Below are 21,542 nucleotides of genomic sequence, written 5' to 3'. Positions count from 1 at the left end.
TCGTCGTTCAGCAATTAACCGCTAGATGGCAGCACATTGATTGAAATTTCAATATAATATTAAAACGTCGTAACTTGCAATAATTGGTATTGATGGTATTCTGTCGTCCACTAACTAAAACGCGGCTAGTGACAAACGGTCAAATAACCGTTTTAAATAACAAAAAATAGATAACAAAATTATCTTTTAAAAACAGTTAAAATTAGTTAACGTGTTTAACTTATCGGAACTTACCCTAACGATGCATAGCTGAAATATCGAGCGAAATATTGCACAATTTAAATATTCTTAAACATGGTTATAGTTTTTTTATGATATCTTAAAAAATTATGTTGTCACTTAGCGGACGGCAGTATTGAAAATTCAACGATATGCCAACACGGTAAGTTTAAATTATATTAACAATCCAGAATTCGTTATTTCTTAACCGACTTCAACTTCTCCGGTATTGTGAACCGATTTTCATTTTTGTTCGAAAAAGGGTACCTCCATAGTGGTCTCATTTAATTTTGAAGAAAATCATCCACCTCTTAGGGTGGCTGTTCACGTACATTTTTATAAATAGCGCCTAAATTTTATTATAAGGAGCAATTATTTTAATGGTTGATTATGCTATTCTCCAATTCAAGGCGTTTTTTTCTCTCAATATACATTGAGTAGTGAGAAACGATTTTTATTATCTCCTGTGTCAAGTTCCGTATAGTGGCGAACTACGGGATGAATCCGGGTTTGCTCTCACTTTCCGGTCACTTTCCGGTAACCGATTTCAATAAAACTTGGTAATTATATGTAATTCCACGTAATTTTGAGATCTGTTTTATTAGTACTCTGTACTGAGATTATTTTTAAATTTGAAATTACGATCAATCAATACAAGATTTTGTTGTGCTTCAAAGTAAGAATATATGCGTTTTAGCGACATCGGTTTTCATAGTAATCGCGGCTTATGGCACTTCCATATTTTTTTCTTCCGTGGTTTCCCAAATGCGTTGCTATAAGTGTGTGTTCGTTATTTAAACCTCGTATGATAACGCACTTAGACGCCTGTATCTAATCGTAGGTTATTAAGATATATATTTACACTACACCGTTTGAATTTTCTTTAAAACTATACACTATCATGAAATTAATTAATAAATATGGCAGACTATTAACATGGTTTTAAACTGGGAAAATTACTGAACCATGAGCAGCAGTGTAATGATAATCCAGTTGGACTACCTAGAACAACCACGCCAGAATTAATATATAAAAATGTAACATTTAGAAGAAGTACTGCCACCTTACTTATTTCTGCCGTCAAGCAGTAATGTCAGCATTACTGCGTTGTGGTTTTAAAGGTAAGGGTGCTGGTGAAATTACATGTACATGGGATTTGTTAACTTATGTCTCAGGGTGAGAGCAGTGGCAATGCCCCTAACATCTTTGCGATTTAAAGCTCTGAGTAGCACTGCAACTGTTATGGACAGGCGTGTCGCTTACCATCAGGCGCACGACTTGTTTGCCCCGTCTCTGGATATTATAAAAAAAAATCCATTTCATTATTTCTTTTAATGAACATCATAATGTTTTTTCTACCATATTACTTTTTTGTGAAAATTCTCCATGCTGTTATTACCGATCAATAGGGAGAGCGATAGCCCCGGTTTGGCGAAAAGTCGCCGGTTCGAGTCCGGCCTGACAGAATTATTTTTCCAAGCGTTTGTTCGGTCTTTGCATAATAACGCACACATTCACCATAGTCCCATACTAGGGAAACTCAGTGTCGCAATTACACCCAAACACACGAGAGAAATAAATGTAGGCCACACACACATTTCTCCCGGCCTGGGAATCGAACCTAGAACCTCTTCATGGCAGTCCAGCATGGTAACCGTTCGGCCACGGAGGCAGTATCAATAATAACATTCCTCTTTGCTAGCCAGTGAGCCAACTAGGTCGTCATCAAATGTATTTTTAAAAACTACCCCTTATTAACATAATCGAGGGGTTGAACAGTGCACGCAAATCCGAGGCCCCCCACCTCTTGAATAGATAAAATCTAGAAAATCGTTATCATGTATTGATAAAACAGACGTTCTTTTTAACCGACTTTAAAAAAGGAGTACGTTACGCGACCAGTGTTTCCAATGGTTTCCAGAAAATTCGTAGACTCGGGACCCTGTAGAATTTTACTTTTTATGATATTGTCAAATTTCACGCATATCGGTTAAGCTTCGCTGGCTTCGCTTGCTGTGTTTTGATCAGTACAATCCTTACCGTCCAGTTACGACGCCTTTATGTACATTAATAGCGAATCTGAATTCTATTTACTAGGCAGCAACATTTAAATTCCTCTGAATAATACAACCGCGCGTTCGCCGCGTAGACTAAATTGAAGGCAGACTCGCGTACTGGGACGCTCATTTAAGTTTAAACCTAAAAGCTAAAAAAATAGAGCGTATTTTGCCATGACAGTTAGATGCACGCGGACGCGGTGCGGCAGCAACACGAACTCCGCTAGGCGACCGCGCGATGAAATTGGTGTCGAATAAATGCCCTTAGGGCCTAGCCAACGTGTCTTTTTGTTAGCGATATCGCCAATGGAATAGAAAGACAATGTATGGGATTGGCATAAGCGTACGAAATGTCACGTGATGTAACGTAACGAACGATAAATTGGTAGCCAATGTTAATCACTTTCTATTCCATCAAACGAAACGTCCAACTCGTTCGACAACTCCCATATAAACCGTAGCCAAAGTGACAATTTTGACAATCGCTTACGCTCGCTATCTATTCCATCGATCGATTACGAAGCGATCGCCAACACCTTGTAGAAAACGAAACAAAATGGCGATTTTATAATCAGCTGGTGAAATTTTGTGTTGTGTTTGTGCAAATTTTTATAAATAACTTTGAAATGCATTCGCTTCGACTCTTGTGGGCTGCTCATAATGAAGAAGTGTAGCTCAGGCGTCAAAAAAGAAACGTTTCTCGGCGGTCCTTGGAGCAAATCGGCGAAATGCCGGTTTTATGTTTCGGGAACCATTTAGATTGGATAAACGAGCATTTGTTTCCACCTACGGGCCCATACCTGTTTGAGAGGAACCGTAGCATTTCTACTGGAAGTTAAGGTAAAGAAATTATGCCTACTGCTGTAATATGAAGTGTAATATTAATGGGTACCAACCACCAGAGGTTATGATAACAAAAATATTGTTTTTGTAGGTTTTTTGTGCCTTGACTTCCTTGGCGACAGGCTCTTACCAGTGGATCGTGTGTGTCTCGCAACATTTGCTGCAGCGAACAACTAGTCGTTGCATTAGGCAAGTTGTGGAAGCCCTCAATCATCCGAATGTAATAAGTAAATGGGTGTTCCCACAAACGCAACAAGTTAAGCCCAGAGGTAAGTGACATTTCAGTAAAATAACACGCAAATGATAACGTATTTGCACCATTTCACTTTTATCAATTTTATTAATGAATTTACAGGTTCCAAATAAGATTTCATTTATCTGGTGTAATAGGGTGCATTGACTGCACCCATGTAACCATTGTGAAGTCCATGGTAGATGAGCATCTTTTTTATAAAAGTATACCACCCATTAAATGTACAAATGGTAAGTTTTAGCCTATTACACATTTCATTGGTTGACAAGATAATTTTAGTATTAAAATTGAAATTGTTTGTCCTGTGATTTTTGTACAGTTAGTCGAAGGGTTAATATAAATCTGAAATTTTACAAGGTACATGCTGAAGTTAATTATGTAGTTACTTTGTTTAATTCGTAAAATTTGAATAGCATATAGCGTATTTATCTCTGTATCAACCAACAATTTTGTCTATTTTACAGATTTATGATCATAACTTAAAAATTTTAAATGTCGATGCTAAGTATGGTGGAGCCACACATGACTCTTATATGGTCATCCAGGCAAGTGGAACCATACATGCTTGCCCTTCATCAAAATGGTGAACAAACAGGCTATTAGGTAAGGAACAAAATTGAACATTTATTCATAACTACTTTTTGCATAATCTATATGTTTTGTTGTTAGTCTAAACATTTAGGCCTATAACAAAAACAGCTTTAAGTTTTACAAACTAATTGTCAATTGCCTGCCTCCTATGATTAATTGTTAATTTAAACAATCCTAATTGTTTTAGGTGATTCTGGATACCTACAAAGAGCCTGGCTAATGATGCCTATCTTAAATGCTGCATCAGGGTCACCAGAAGAGAATTACACCAGGCGTCTTATCCAGGCCACAAATTGTATTGAACGGTGTTTTGGCTTGCTGAAGACACATTGAAGATGTTTACTTAAGCACTGAACACTTCATTAACATCTCCAAGTCACCAGTAAAATAGTAATTCCATGTGGTGAACTGCATAACATTGCATTGAATGCCAAATTACCCCCACCAGGTGATATGGCTGCGCAACGTGATGTTAAGGGACTACCAGTAGTAGCCAAGATGAGCTAAAACATGGCAGAGCCATGCCCATTTCTTTAGTGAATAGATTGTGATGTAGAAAATGAAAAATAATTATAAATATAAAAATAAAATATTATTTTTATTATAAATATTATTTATTTCTTAACTTCAAGACTATTTTGTTCTTATTTTACAAATTCATCTTCAATCTTTTAATTTTAAGTGTTCAGGTACAGTCAAAAGCACATCAAGCTTGACTTTGTACTTTGGACCGTTCTTACCGAAAGCGGCATTGAGTTGGATTTAAATCTTAGTGTTAAACTTGACGTGCTCTTGACCCTGTATATACAATATTATACTATTTATTTTTCTTAAGTAATAATATGGTAAACCATATGCAATTTGTTTTACAAAATACAATAAGTATTCACTTGGTGATAATACCTATTATAATTAAGTTTCTCATAAATGTATTACCCACTTCATACACCTATTTATTCCCAGTAGGTCCATGTACTTAGTTCTACACCTACCTACTTACAGATATTATTATACAAAGTTAAAAGTGGGTCTGCACAAGCATAACATTTTACTACATCAACTATATGTCATTGGTCAAGAAGTAATTTGCTTGTTGTAGTTGAACTTCCTCATTTGACGATGATGGTCTCTGAAAAAGAAAAAGTATTAATATTAGCTAAATGGGTTTGTGATAAAGAATTTAGATTTTGTTCTAGATTATAATGTGGTGTTGTAATGATTGCAGAAGTTATGAAAGGGGATGATTTAAAATTGAATAGGAACAAATTTATTTTTAAAATTTTTTTGTTCTAAGACTGAATGATAAACTGGTAATGCCATGGTGACAGAATATGTTGACGGGACATAATATCTATGTGGTACTATTATTATACTATGTGGTAACATTGACTAAATGAAATTTTAACTGCCTGTGTGGCCAAACGGTTGCCATGCCGGCCTGACACGCATAGGTCCAAGGTTCGATTCCCGGGCCGAGAGAAATATTTGAATGGCCTACATTTGTTTTTTTTCAAGAGTTTGGGTGTAATTTGTTGTTGTCTATGTGTGCGTCATTGGCACTCGCGACACCGGGTTTCCCTAGTGCGGGGCTATGTTGAGTGTGTGCATTATTATATTTATATTGTATTCTATATATATTAATATTTGCTCCTGGATACTAGCTTGACCTACTCCTGCTGACACCCCTAAAATCGTAACCACCCTCTGTACCAAAGCAGTTAAAATTTGTTGGCTGTCTGGGCCATCACCAGTACCCTCAGCATGTCGCCGTTCATGATAGTGATAAAACCCATTCATTATATATAAATGTAAAATCAAAGAGGTGGGCTAGCTTACTTTATCCCATTTATCGGATGACTTTTCGACACCGCCACGCATAGATCGCCACAGTCGATCACTTCTCAGGCGACCTTGAGCTTCCGACTGGGGCTTCAAGAGGTCGCCGCGCCGTGCCTGTAACATACACGGTCTTAATTTCTTTTGCTTAGGTTGTACTATATCACGTCATTGTTTACGTTATATCAGTCTCAAGTGGTAATTGCATTTTGATAAGTTTGGATGAAAAATGTATGATTCCTATATTGAGTATCTTTCCATACGTTCTACAAGATCTGAGGATTGCTCCAGACTAGCTCGCAAGCTCGGTTCCATTGCTAAAAAGATGAAGAAAATACTTCTAAAGTTGGAATGTAACATCACAATAAAACTTTGCAAGATATCTATCTTACATGAATTATGGGTGACAAAAGTATATCACAGAAGAGCTAAATATAATGTTTCTGCAGATACTTACCTTTAAAATACCTTTGAAATCACTTTTCACGTTTAAAACTACTTTATTCCACTTCAATGCCGCGCGTTTTGTTACGAACATCGACCACTTGTCAAATTTTTTTTTTTTTTTTTTTTTTTTTTTTTTTTTTATAATAACGCACACACTCAACATAGCCCCGCACTAGGGAAACCCTGTGTTACGGGTGCCATGGACACACACATAGACAACCACAAATTACACCCAAACTCACGAGAGAAATAAATGTAGGCCATACAAATATTTCTCCCGGCCCGGGAATCGAACCTGGGACCTCTACGTGGCAGTCCGGCATGGTAACCGTTCGGCCACAGAGGCAGTTATTAAATTCAAAGTGAAGTTTGCCGTCGAAACCGTAGACTATATTTTGATTTTTAACGAATTATCGAATAGAATGAGCGATCGTCAGGCTCTTGTCACTTTGGCTACCAATCTATTATCGTTCACGTCTAATCGATGACGATTGTAGAAATGGAATAGAATGGGAGCGAATGCCACTTGGCTAGGCCCTCTTATCCTTCTAACATTAACAATAGCTGGTCATTAATGTTTCTTAGATTGTTAATACAGTCCCAGTACAGTGTACTAAAAAAACCAAAAAGTTAAAAGAAATCGGTTCAGTAACCGACTTTCTGTGAGAGTGTGCGAAACCGGATACATCCCCTAGTTTGCCACCCTTTGGAGGTGGAATATTTTTTTCAGATTTAAATGGGACCAATACAGAGGTACCCTCTTTCCAACAAAAAACGAATCATAGAAATCGGCTCACAAAGTCGATTAAAAATATATCCTCATCCTATATCTCATGGGAACTTGACAACATAAAAACTGTAGCAAGACAATGTAAATATGTGGGTGTGTCGCATATTTCAATAATTGAGATGACATAAGCCAGTCAACTGAACAATACCGATGCAAATTACCATTGCAAATTACTTATTTGTTACTCTCTGGTGGAACTATTTTTATCAGAGATTGGAATAACCAGTGTTTGTCTCCCGAGACGTGTGGCTGCAGACCAAGGGTCTTGAGCATTCAAAAGCCCTGATAGCTGCCTACCATGGAAGAAAAAAACAATAGAAGTAATACACACATAAAGCATTTTTTCGCTAGGCTTTTGTTCGTTACTAGCGTGGAAAATTCTAGATATTTACTTAGTTCTCCAAAAGATAAAACTCGACCATATTGCACTGGGATTAACTTTCGTATGTTATAGTACAAATAACCAATTTGATAAACAGAAAACTGAAAATTTATTAAAATAAAACTTACCGATGATATGAAATACCACCATCAGTAATATTTTAGGTGCAGCTATCATTTTTGCACTCCAAAACAGCAAGAATTGACACAACTATAATGTACAAAGCGAAAATGGCGGACTGAGCTCATGTAGGCGGAACTACGCCTACAGTTGGCACGCGTGCGTACGTTAACTAACCACTTGTACTGTATTTTTGTTCTGTTCTGCCTACAGTGCTAAACACTATGGGAAAGCTCTGTCACTGGACAAAATTGGCCTCAGAACGCTAACTAGACACTTAACAGGGCACTGTGGCTTAAACAAGCACACCCATTGAGAAAACAGAGAATGCAAAGTCTGCCACGAGGCGGATGAAACTCCTCTGCATGTCCTTACCCAATGCTGCCTCCTTATAGGTGTATAAAGTTCCATACTGGGAAGACATAGGCCACACAACCAGAGGATATAAAAACTGTCAGAGCCAGGAAAGTCCTTTAGTTCTTTGATGCTGTTGGCCTTGGCTCCGAATTATAGTCAATGGTGATTACAATAGATCAGCGCTAATGGTCGCAGGATGAAGGGCTGCATAGTCCCTGAATTAAGCCACCCTAATAATAATAAATAAATAAATAAACACTGGCACAGGGAATTAAACCGTCAAACTTTAAGCAACTGCTCTAGCACAGAGCTACTGAACCAAAATGTAAGTAAATGTTTTTATTTTATTTTATTTATTTACTATGGCATCGCAGCTCCTAAACTGATTGACTAATCTCAAAGCGTTTCTTTTTATTTGAAGATTAATTTAAACAGGATAATTGAAATATTAAGGAGCAGAAGCAACATGGATGTTTGGTATCCAGGGGCCATTTTGATGTTATTGCATCAAAACATGTAAAGCACTATCTAGTATTTTGTGACAAAAATACATATTGATCTATCTCTTTTAGATGGCATAAGTATCATTCATCTAGAAGGTGGCGCTCCGACCTTGTTGTATAGATTATAAAACTTATTTTAATGCAAATAAATGTTTGAAATGCGCGATTTGATCCTCGACCTGGAGCATCTAAGAGGCCAGTAAGACCTGTTGAAGACGATTCTGACGATTTATTTCAACCCAACGAATTTAATGAATGATTAAGAATATGTTTAAAATTTTTTCAATGTAACTTTTAAATAAGACTGATTCACATATGTATCTAAAGTTATTATTTATTTCCTTAAAAACCAATAATAAAACTCTTCATTAATTTACCGGTTCGGTGCGACAAGGGTGGATAACACATGGAAAAAAAAATTTCAAATATTTTAAAATAATATTAACATATGAATCTTTTAGCTACTTAAATCATAGGACAAATAAATAATAAAGTATATAAGAGTCATATAACAAACATCAAAAAGATATAAGACATTGAAACTTTATTTTCAATTTTCTCGTCTCATTTTTATGCGATACTTGTTACACCGTCTGCTTCAATTCTTAGCTATGTTTGAAAAACATATGTCCAGCTGTTTAAAGATCAAATTTGCACAATTGGTCTAAGGATTTTAGTCATAAAATGAATTACAAATTTGTTTTATTGTGGAAACCCGATTACAAAAAAATAATATGCTAATGTTGACATGATGATGCAAACAGAATTGTCTTCAGACTACCCGAATAAACAACTAACAGTAGAACTATCGTGTTTGAGTGCACTAAATGTGTTTTGACAAGTTGTTAACATAATCATGGTAACATCAAGGCACCCCACACAGGTTAATACTTCCTCGCTACTGTCTCAAAATGCATGCAGGTGGCCTATTTTTTTTATTTGAATTCAAAAAAGGGGGTACAATATATTTAAATAAAACATAGGTCCTACAAAACTGTATATACAGTTTGACTGCAGGATCGAAACGAGTCTCAATTAAGCAAAAAGTTAAATTTTTTGTCAAGTCCATTAAAATATTTAACAAATTGCCAGACGAATTTCAAAACTTAGGTAATGATAATAAGAGTCCCTAGAGAGAGTAGTCCCTAGCAGCGGAGCATTGCAGTTCTAGGGACTGCAATTGTGGTGCTTTGATGCTGTCCAGGGGGCGCATTTGAAAAAAGAACTAGAATTATCTATATGAACTATAGTCCAAATCATTTTGGACAAAGAGTAAACAAATCTGTTTGGTTAAAATTCTAAAGCAATCACTCAAAAAAACGAATAAATAATAATAATAATAACGCACACACTCAACATAGCCCCGCACTAGGGGAACCCTGTGTCGCGGGTGCCATGGACACACACATAGACAACCACAAATTACACCCAAACTCAAGAGAGAAATAAATGTAGGCCATACAAATATTTCTCCCGGCCCAGGAATCGAACCCGGGGACCTCTGCGTGGCAGTCCGGTACGGTAACCGTTCGGCCACGGAGGCAGTTTCATAACACTTTCACGAATATTTCGAAGATTTCGGCTTGATATATCATTTTTTCCAACAATATTCATTTGAATAGCATCGTAAAATCGTATTTGAAAAATGGTAGTCCAAAATTGAGGTATTATTCATCTATACTTCTATGACTTTGGTTGCATAGTGCTGTTCGAAAAAACATTCGGTTCAATCAACTAAAGTTTAGTAATCGATTATTACATTGAACATTTCACTCGCAATCAAACAAGTATCTGAGTGTAAGGATTTGAATTGAAATTTTAAATATACTTATACAATTGAACAAATTGATTCATTCAATTAATTAATCGATATGTAGCTGGTGTTACAATTGGCCATCTCTAAACCGTCTATGGTCGGGTCAGTGCCTTGTTTGTTTATTTTTTGTTCACAATGGATTGAAACGAAGTATACACGACATATTGTTTTCCTTGTGATTTTTTGGGTTAAGTAATTATAAAACATACGTGTTTTCAATTATTTGTTGCGGTGGTGGGTGTTACAATTTTTTTATCTTGCCTAAATGGGCAGTGAGCCAAAAGCTCTGGGAATCTATGGTCTAATAAACGCTAACTACACTGTAGATGAATAAAAAAGTGATAAATAATGAATAATTAACAAAATTATAAATATTTAATATTTTAATTAGATTCCAGGATTACTATTAATACTTTATAAAATTTTGTTACTCATTTTTATAATTTTTACAATTTTTATTACAACACAATACAAATACAATAGTGTCCTCCTATCTACTAAAATTGCTGTACCCTACATGGTTCACAATTGGTTCTCACAGCTATAAGTTTTCATCCTTGTATCTTTAGACTGAAGAATGTTATAAAATTACTAATTACTGCGCTTTATTGACTTTATATTTTTTAAATTGTGTTAGAGACAATTGACCGCCATCTTACCTGATGAAAAGTGGCTATGTGGTAGAGGATGGAGCATGCATGCTGGTTGAAACAATGTTGGAGACTATGTTTTTGTATCTTAGTTCGGGTCTGGGTGTTCTGAGCAGACCCTGCAGTAATTATTACTGTATGGTACAGTTTGAGGTTATTGTTATTATTATTTCGAATATTTATTATTATTTTACCCTTTATTGTCCAGCAGTGGGAGTGGGCAAATGATACAGTGTGCTTTGAAAACTTTGGCAATAATTCCAATTATAATCATAAAATAATATAATTTTTTAAGTAGGTAGTGTAAAAGTTTTTTGTGATTTCTTATTAATATTATCCTAGCTTGCATAACACGTATTTTGGTAGTAACTAATTAATTCATGAAGTGATTCATCAATCACTATAGAACATAAAAACTATGTACATACATTTCGGTACAAAACTACGCAATTAAATACATAAGTTTTTGTAAATGAGTTAAAGTATGTTTTTAAAATCATATTTTAAGGAAACGGCAATTTTCCAGCAAAAAACCTAACTAAAATTACGAAAACAGATTCCGTATTATGTTATGAAAAAAGATAGACATAGTAATCCGACCGGATTGCAGCAACGCCAATATCGTACAAGACAATTAAGAAACAGTGACTTTTAAAACTGGTCGGTTGAAATATGAAAGAGATCGCTAGATTCGGGTATCATCCCACCCAATTTCAATCGATTTTTTAAGTATTCAAAATTATTATTTGGACAAAAAAAATCACAAAAAAATTACCTTGTAATATGTAAACTGTCTTAAATAATAAATCTGCCAGCTAATATGTAAGACAAAGTGGAAAACTCACCGAGAAAAATGGCACAAGACGACCTGACAGGCGGAATAAAATTAGATTCCAACGAAATTCACTGAAAAGAACACTTAACACGCTGCGAATTGCACTTATTTAAGAATGTTGTAGTCTTTTAAACATTTTCCGTCCACGTCTATTAACGATTTTTGATTGAAACGGCATATTTTCAATGTTTTCTCGTATTTTTCATCCCGCACGACATCGATCGCACGGCCATGACAGCTTTTTCTCATTGTGTGAAGTTAGCTGCGAGCCGCACAGCTGACGGGAAACTTTTTTTAATTTTACGGCGCGAAGTTGGCAACGAATGCAAAGGTCAGTGAACTTTTAAATTGGGGTTCCGTAAAGATTATATTTGACGGGTAAATGTTTTTCGCGGAATGAGATATAATCGTGTTTTTATAGAGGATAGAAATGCCCGTAAAAATTTAACAAACGCGCGACTTCCAATGGGGCAGACATTGACTATGCAACTACACTTTCTTCGATTCTGATAAATCCTTTTCACTTCCACCACTCGTTACCTGCCTTATCAATTACACGCCCGTTTATTCTTAGTGCCCTTTATCACGTTAATATATACCGAGGACAACCTTCGCCCACATTTTCGTTTCTCCAAATTTACGTTTGTTCTATTAAGTGCTGTTCATTAAATATTCTATCATCCATTATCTACAAGTTACTAAACCAATGAAGTATAGAAATTAACATTCTGAAACTAGAGTTACAGCACTATTTATGAAAATTTATGTAAAGAGGATGTGTAGGCGTAATTTTAATGCAAAACAGTGAGAAAAATGAGCAATAAAAATAAACTGGCTTTTTAACCGCCTTAAAAAAAGGAGGAGATTCTCAATTCGACTGTAAGTTTTTTTTGTACGTGGTGCGCACTATAAGTTTCCGGAATGAATAAGAAAAAAATACTATAAATGGTCAGAAATGAATTTATTGTTTCTCAAAATATTCTCCGTTAGCGTTAATACACTTTTCCATGCGAATGAACCAATTTTGAAAACATTTATGCCATTCCTCTGTGACAATCTCTGAAACATACTTTTCGTATTCTTCGACAGCCTCTTCAGGTGATGAAAATCGTTGACCGCGTAACTGGTTCTTAATTTTTGGAAATAAATAAAAGTCACAAGGTGCCAGATCGGGACTGTACGCGGGATAGTTCATAAGGTCAACGTTGTTCACCTTCAAAAATTCATTTGTCTATCTGGCCGTGTGAGAACTGGTATTATCGTGGTGCAAGACGATACGGCGTTTACGGTTATTTTTACGGAGTTTGTCAATAACTTCCGGCAAACAAATGGTCATACTCGTATTCACGGTACAACGATTCTCCAAAGCAACAGCAGCCACATGTCCAGTTTTATTAAAAAAAGAAGCAATCATCCGCTTAGCACTTAGCACTTTGCACGCGCGCCGCTTTGGTTGGTTTCGGCTCATCTTGAAAGACCATACGTTCGATTGATGCTTTGTTTTGGGATCGTAACTATAAATCCATGTTTAGTCACCTGTTACTATATCCCACACCTAATTTGGCGCCCTTTCGTTGAATCTGGTAAGCATGGCATTGCATCCAGAGACGCGATCCGTTTTTTGAGGCTCAGTCAAATTGTGTGGCGACTTTAAGGGTAATTTGCTTACGTTTGGAATAAAGATTTATCTAGCATTATGTTGTAACTGGAGGTCTACTCACCTTGTCAGCCCAACATCCGTCCGAAACAATTAATGTCAAATAAGTAATATTTAATCAAACCAATAGACAATATCAAGAATGAAGCTTCATTCGCTTCGTCTTTTTAACCGACTTCAAAAAAGGAGGAGGTTCTCAATTCGTCTGTATGTTTTTTTTTGTATGTATGTTACGCGTTAACTCCGGTATTTGTAAACCGATTTTCATGATTCTTTTTTTGTTGGAAAGGGGGTACTTCCATAGTGGTCTATTTCATTTTGAAGAAAAGCGTCCACCTCGAAGGGTGGCTGTTCACTCACGAAGATTCATTTTTATAAATAGCGCCTAACTTTAATTTAGGAGCAATTACTTGAATGGTTCATTTTGTTATTTCTCCAATTCAAGGCGTTTTTTTCTCAATATACTTTGAGTAGTGAGAACCGATTTTTATTATCTCCAGTGTCAAGTCCTGTATAGTGGCGAACTAGGGGATATTTTAATAAAACTTAGCAAATAGACGTAATTCCACTTACTTTTGAGGTCGGTTTTTTAGTACTCTGTACTGATAATTTCGTATATTTATTATTACTTATTTGACAGTAAATGGTACGGACGGTGAACGAGAGTACAGGTATCGAATGATACATATGTACTCGTTTACGGCATTATAGCTTCCAAACGCATGGACTGTCAACAGGACATCAGATTATGGACTTTTATTCGTTAATCACTGTCGGTGCAACGGAACAAGATCCGTCAAAGTGTAACTTGATGTGCTGCCATCTGTACGGACTACACAGTGAAACACAACAGAAACATTAATATCCGAGTTGAGGGTTCAACTGTTTACAAATTTACATTATTATTATACAAAACAGATCTTTCTTTGAGTGCCGAATGGTCGTGAACAATACGTTTAAATAATTTAGATTTAAATAAACTGAAATGACTGCATCCTTTACTTGCACTCGAGGATTCCCCAATTCAGTAATGCTCACATTACTGCGTTCTGGTCTTGAAGGGTAAGGGTGCTGGTGAAATTACAGGCACATGGGACTTTTTAACTTATGTCTCAGGGTGACGGGCGCAGTGCCAGCGCCCCTCAGATCTTTGCGAAGCTTTGAGTGGCACTGCAACTGGTATGGACAGGCGTGTCGCTTAACACCAGGCGCAAGACTTGTTCGTTAGACATTTTTAAATAATAAAAAAAACGACCTCAAAAAGTAAAGTTTTTTTTTCAAATCGGTTACCGGAAAGTGTGCGAAACCGGATTCATCCCCTAGTTAGCCACCCTTAGAAGTGGAATATTTTCTTCAAATTTAAATGGGACCAATACTGAGTTACACTCTCTTTCCAACAAAAAAGAATTATCAAATTCAGTTCATAAATGCCACAAAAAGAGAGAGAACTTTCTTCTTTTTTAAGTCGGTTAAAGTATACATTTGGGGGCAGTTACAAGTACTTTAACTACTGTAAATAGTATGTTTTGCTTCATGGATACATTATTTCATTTTTAAAAGAAAGTAATACTTCATACAAAGACCGTTAAAAAGCTGCTTGCCTGATTTAGAAATGGGAATCTAACTGACCCAATATGAGTAAAAGTGTGTCCCTTCTGCTTGGGGGACATATTGTTGTCACGCGTACATATTATGAAATCATAGGGGAGGAGGCCAACATAGGAGACTGAAGTCATTCTTTATCTCAAGAAACTTATTTATTTATTTATTTATTTATTTATTATATTACATATTGCTTACAGATTAATATCCAAACACAATAGTAGTTCTGAAGCTAATATCATATATTGAAATAATAATGTAATCATACTTAATAAAGAATAGATACAAAATAAATTGAATGAAAATTTACAAATAATTGAATTTTATATATTGCATAAAATAAACTGAATAAAAAATTAGATAAAAATAACAAATCATGGAATTGGACATTACATTATTAACAATCAAATTTTAAAACATTAACATAGTATTAATTATTCAGGATGCACAATACTTATGTGATGCTACTGTCCATGGTCAATGACTCGAGATATCGTCCCGCGGAAACCGTAAAATGGGCTTCCGAGCATGCAAAGAGGTCCAAAGAGGCGTCAAAGATAAGCATTCGATTGAAGTACTTAAGCGCGCGGGGCAAAGGAGCCAGAGCACTTGCCCTAGAACGTGTAGAAGGTATAGCAAGTAGCCTTCTTCTGTGAGGCCGCACCAGGCTGGTCCTGGGCACCCAAAAGCCCATCATGGATAGTATGAATGGATTGTACAAGATTCCACGCACCAAGCGAAATATGTAGGTCATAAGAGCTAGATTGCGTCTTACTTCCAGCGTTCTGTAACCGACCATACCCAAAATAAAAGTAGTGGGGTAAAGTAAGGGGTAATAACCGTAAATTTTTCTATAAAGGTTGCGAACAAATGACTTCTGAATTTTCTCTAACGTCGATATGTGATTATAATGAATGGGATTCCAAATGATGGCGTTACTTTCTAGCTTGCTACGAACGAAACTATTATACAAAAGACGAGATGTGAGGTCACTTTAGAACGATCTTGATTGTCTCATGACAAAGCCGAGAGACTTACGCGAAGATTTATTTAATTTTGAGATATGTTCCCGGAAAGTCGGCCCGGCATCGAACCATGTACCCAAATCCCTCACAGATGTAGCCCGGCTGATGTGCGTATCTTTTATTTTGTAAGTGTTATTATTTGTTTGCGAGTTACTTACTTGGAAGCCACAACTGACAATATTATTATAGTGAACAAACCTTACGTCATTAGAATTTTGACTGAGTGTTTATGTCGTTGTTTCCAATTTCCATAACACAAATGCTTTAGTTACTTATTTTGGGATCAGAGCAAAGTATATGATATTGTCTAAATATTAAGAATAGAGTTCAAATTCACAGTTAAAAAAAGAAACAGTTAAATATGTCTACTGAACAGACAAACCAAGCAACGATCATAGTATGAGGAGCCGCACGCTGCCGACCTCAACTAATACGCTGCTAAGTGACAAAATATTTTTTTGAGATATCATATAAACCCAGTTTTAGAATATTGAAATTGTTTAATGATATTTTAGCTCTGCAACGTTAGGGCGCGTTCCCACTATGTCGTCACGTTTTATTATCGTTGGACGACTGTCGTGACTAGCTGTTCCCACTAGATCGTGACGACAATTTATCGTTTCACGACAGCCTCCTTGCCCATCTTTCGCAACGACACAACGCTACTGCAAAGCAAGCACAGGGCACGAGGTACGAGATGGGAGGGCAGGGTGCAGAATACGTACTGACAGCGATAAATAAAACGTGACGACAATAGGAGCTGCGACAATCTGGCGTCACATTTTTATCGTGACTTTTTTTATCGTCAGACGACTGTCGTTCTAGCTGTTCCCACTGTGACGACAGTTTGTAGTTGTAACGATAAAAAATCGTGAACGACAGTTAATCGTGTCGTGCTATATGTGAACAACTTCATTTAAATATACAAGCCACGACACTGTAAACTGTACGACAATCTGTCGTCACGACATAGTGGGAACACGCCCTTAGGGTAAATTCCGATAAGTAGAATACGCTAACCAGTTTTAATTGTTTTTGAAAGAGAGTTTTGTGCTCTATTTTTTGCTATTTAAAACGGATATTTGACCATTTGTCACTTAGCCCGCGTTTTAGTCAGTGGACGTCAGCATGGTCAATCTAACAAAACACATCAGGGGCGATTTTTTTTATAATACTACGTGACGGGACAAACAAGTCGTGGGCCTGGTTGTAAGCTACTCGCCTGTCCATTACAGATGCAGTGCCACTCAGAGCTTTAAATTGCAAAGATCTTAGGGGCACTGCGTCTGTCACCCTAAGACATAAGTTCACAAGTTCCATGTGCCGGTAATATCACCAGCAAAATCAAATAAAATCAAAATAATCTTTATTTCGTAGGTAAGCATTATTACATTTCAAATCGTCAAACTCTACCGCTCATTCGTAAGGCAGATTCACCTGAGAACAATGAGCAAGAAACTCCAAGGGTTGCTCTTTGTAAATAACTTTTGTACACACATTCAACATTTACAATATATACATTTTTGTTTTCAAATATCAGAGATCGAGACTACCTCAATGAGTAAACGGGTTACTACCACGGATTTTTGTCATCCAAGTACGCCAGAACTTGCGTAATAACCTTTAGCATAAAGTTTTTGTTTCACTATAGTTTTAAACCTCGTGAATGGCACATTTTTATAACATTGCCCTTTAAATGAATTTGTGTCTGTGAAGACGACTATCAAGAACAGCTAGTTTATTTTTACTCCTCGTATTAATGTTATGTCTGTCATTATTTTTCATAAAGAAATTACTATTCCTCTTAACATAAATTACATTTTCGTAAATGTACTGTGAGTCTAGTGTAAGAATGTTAGTTTCTGCAGGGCAAAGATTCTATTGATATCGGCGGCATTACCCCAAAGCAAAATACCGTATGTCATTAGACTGTGAAAGTAGCTGAAGGAAACCAATCTAGCGGCAGAAATGCATAGAAATACACATAGCTGCTTGGCGGCAGAAATAGATAAGATGGCAGTACTGCCCTGGACGAACTCTTTCACATGGAGTTCTACTACTTGTAAAACATATTCAGAAATAAAGTGTAATTATATGGAATGTGTTTAATAATGTGGACCGCAAAGTTAGGTAGTACGTATAGCAGTAGCGCTCCTTGTGAAAGGTTCGTCCAGGGAAGTTCTGCCCCCAAAAGGGGTTCCCGCCTGGTCGTGGCGGGGGGCTCTAGTACCCGTGGTCGATTTCATCCCACGGTGAAGCTAAGAGGAACCCACGGGGCCGGCCGATGGTGGTAGGCTGGCCCGAGGAGGAGGGTGTTCCGGGCGGGCCTCGTCTGGTCAGCGGGACCGCGCGGATGCGCGTTGGGAGGAGCGTCGCGGGGGGAGAGACGTGTCGGTGTGTCGTTGCCGCTTGTCCTGTCCTCCGCGACCCTAGCGGGGCTGCACCGCTTTCAATGATGCAGTGGCGGCGGGGCCGCGGGGGAAGAGACTTGTCGGTGTGTCGTTGCCGCTCGTCCTATCCTCCGCAGCCGAATGTGGGCGGTTGGCCCGTGGTGGGCGCTCCAAGGGACTCTCTTCGGAGAGTCCGCGCGGAAGCGCGTTAGGTGTTGCGGCGGAGCCTGTCATCAGATCCGCCGCTTGGGCTGGGGGAGCAGCCACTGAACTTCACAGTTGAGTGGATGCTGTCCTGGCCCCCCATGGCCCCTGGGTAGCGGACTCGGGGGAGTTCGTTGCCCAGCATAAAGGGGCCCGGGATGGAAGGCTCGTCTGGTGTTCGGCGAGCCTCACATTCGGAGTCGGGGGACCGATGTGTCTCCCTTCTCGGGGAGGGGCTGCGCAGGGCGCGGCCAGCCGCTGGTGGGGGCGCGGACGAGTGCAACAGCGTACCCGTACCCCCACCTACAGCGGAGAGGAGGAACACTCCGGGTGTTTAGTGCGGTCGGGCTGCTCCCCTTCGGGGTTCAGCCCAGTCCCACATAGCCCCGGCTCTGCCCCCGCGGGGCCGGGGTACCTGTAAGCAGATTCCCCCGGATTATTAGGGTGCTGGTGAAATTACAGGCACATGGGACATCACTTCTTATTGTACGAATGACGTAGACTATAATGCTTACTATTCTGGTGGAAGGATACGCCAATACAATACCTACTCGCCGATTGTTCCCAGGGTGCTCTGGATCAACATGAATGCGGATACGTATCATGCGGGCAGGCTCGTTTCGTGCGTCGACGCATCTCATTTCTTTTCATTTTTATTCACTACACCCGAATCGAACGTCAAACAGTCGTATTCGAAACCGAACCGAAATGACGTCACACCCGTACCTACGATTACTCGAGCTTCTCGACCGGCAAAGGCTACAAACGTTATTCAACACAGTTATCGAATGAAAGTGACCGAACGCTGGCGAGGCTTGAACACCGCAGTAAAGTTGCCTGCATATCGGTATTCTACAGGATATATCACGGAGAATGTGCGATGGAATTGCATAATTTGATTCCGCCTTCCCCTTTCCATCATCGGGGGACTAGACGTAGCCTGGAGTTCCACAGGTCAAATGCGCAATTATTTATAAAAATAAAATAAAAAGTGTTATTGTTTACAAAGCAAGAATGTGATATGGAAATCTCTTTTTATTTTAAATAAAGTCTGAATTTTGTTCAATTTTATTAATTTATTTTAATTCTTAGAATAACAACGCATAGAATGATAGTTTCATATCAAACGAACTGTCACAAGTGAGGCAAAAATCAAATTCATGTAGGTTAGTTTTAGTAGTAGGTTAATTTTCGGTTTTAGTGAATATTTATACAAAAATACAAGTTGAAACGCTTTACTTCCTTGTGGAATGTGATATTAGTATCTATTTTATGTTTGTCTGACGTATTTTTACACTCATTTACCGCACATTTCGTCATTTTTAGCTAAAATTCTGGAGCTGTTCGCGGTGCAAGTTGACCTTGAGCACTGACGGCCCGCCCGCTCGTGTAGGCCCATTGGGCGCGCTTCAACTTGCCTCACTTAGCGTGTGCGAACTAGGTTTCTATGCGTTATTATTCTAAGGAGAATCCTATATTTTAGACGATTAAAATCTTGAAAATGTATATAAAAGGGTTTTAAGTTTTCTTATAATCTATTTCACCGACTAATTGGATAACGATATCGTTTCCGAATCGAACCCTTCGATTCGAGAACGATATTCTATTGAACGATTCGTTAAAATATCCAAGAGTTCTGAATCGGGGTATGGTCAAATGCGTACTTTTTTATAATCAAAACTTACCATGGTATAGTGTGCGTCCAGGCCAGCTGGACCCTCCTAGGCGCAACGAGCGACATATTCTCTGTCTTTCTAGCAGCCACCCTCGACAAATTATGTTCTTTTCTATTTAAAACTCACTTATCCATTTATTGACTCCTGTCAAATCATTTTTTTTAAATGGCGGGTGCTACGCTAACTAAATTGATGAATGTATTTTGACCTGTAACAAAAAGAAAATGTCTTGACAACACTGTCACTTTACCCACATAAATATTATTTGTAATAATGGCGTGTCGCTTCCAGCACAAATGCAGAAAACAGTTCTGCTGTGATTGCCGGGGAAAACCGTCTCTCTTATTTTAAAAATTCAAAATTAATCTTCTAGACCGTCATAGAGGCGAGAGTCTAAAATAGATACCCAAAATGTTGATAATAATAAGAGGAACGTCGACGAATAATTGAAAAAACAAATATATTGACTCGATTTTAAATCCGTATAATCTCAGCACACGGTTCTAAAAAAACCGACCTTAAAAGTTCGTGAGATTACATCTTTTTGCCAAGTTTTATTGAAATCGGTTATCGGAAATTGCGCGAAATCGGATTCAACTCCTAGCTTGCAACCGATGTGCCTTCTTTCCAACAAAAAAAGAATCATCAAAATCGGTTCATAAATACCGGAGTTATTGAAAAGAAACACAGTCGAAATGAAAATCTCCTCCTTTTTTTGAAGCCGGTTAAAAATATTAACATTTTCAATAGTAAAACACTGTTAATTTCTATAAGATTTAAAATCTTTATATTAGACATAAAGTTAAAATACATTGGTACAAAAAAAACTTAAATACTAGAAATTAAAACAAAAAATAAATTATATGAATAAAATTGGGTCCCCGAAAAAGTGCCCAAGATGCTGGCAGCGTTCCCCCATTGTACAGCTATGCTAATATGTTGGGCGAGGTAGCTGCTGGCTCTTGGGTTTCCTATTCAGTCCATTATTTTTGGGATAAAATTTTGTATAAATGAAGGGCACCGGGACCCTACCGGCCAAGAGTTTCGACTCGTGTGTTTTGTACCAAATTATAATATAAAGTTCTTTAGTTCATCCATCTCCATCCATCTATCCGTTAATAATAATGAATTCCATAAAAATATTCGATTGTGCACTATTTAATTATTAAGTTTCGATAAAGAACATTTACTGTCATGTTAATTTGCAATAGTAATTTTCATATTTTATTGATCTTGAATTGTTAGTTATACTGTAGTAACAGATTGTATGTAGCTGAAACCGAGAAACA

At 37.6% G+C, this 21,542-nt stretch overlaps 1 protein-coding gene and 1 long non-coding RNA gene across 2 annotated transcripts in view; one reads left to right on the top strand and one right to left on the bottom strand.

Annotated features, from left to right (window-relative positions):
• The window catches only part of LOC113225713 (tau-tubulin kinase homolog Asator), a 93,453-nt gene extending 73,030 nt beyond the window's left edge, over positions 1-20,423 (bottom strand). Inside the window, exon 1 of the mRNA XM_026458115.1 lies at positions 20,263-20,423. Within this exon, the coding sequence (XP_026313900.1) occupies positions 20,263-20,318 (56 nt within the window). The 5' untranslated portion in view covers positions 20,319-20,423. The remainder of the gene's footprint in view (positions 1-20,262) is intronic.
• LOC113225703 lies at positions 2,642-4,513 on the top strand. Its single transcript, XR_003310038.1, has 5 exons — positions 2,642-3,116; positions 3,211-3,388; positions 3,475-3,602; positions 3,837-3,975; positions 4,151-4,513. It is a non-coding gene; the product is annotated as an uncharacterized LOC113225703 (long non-coding RNA).
• Positions 20,424-21,542: the final 1,119 nt, after the last annotated feature.

The sequence above is a fragment of the Hyposmocoma kahamanoa genome, unplaced genomic scaffold, assembly GCF_003589595.1.
Source record: "Hyposmocoma kahamanoa isolate Upper Pololo Valley unplaced genomic scaffold, ASM358959v1 170, whole genome shotgun sequence".
NCBI classification, from domain to species: domain Eukaryota; kingdom Metazoa; phylum Arthropoda; class Insecta; order Lepidoptera; family Cosmopterigidae; genus Hyposmocoma; species Hyposmocoma kahamanoa.
This window is presented reverse-complemented; position numbering and strand designations above follow the sequence as displayed.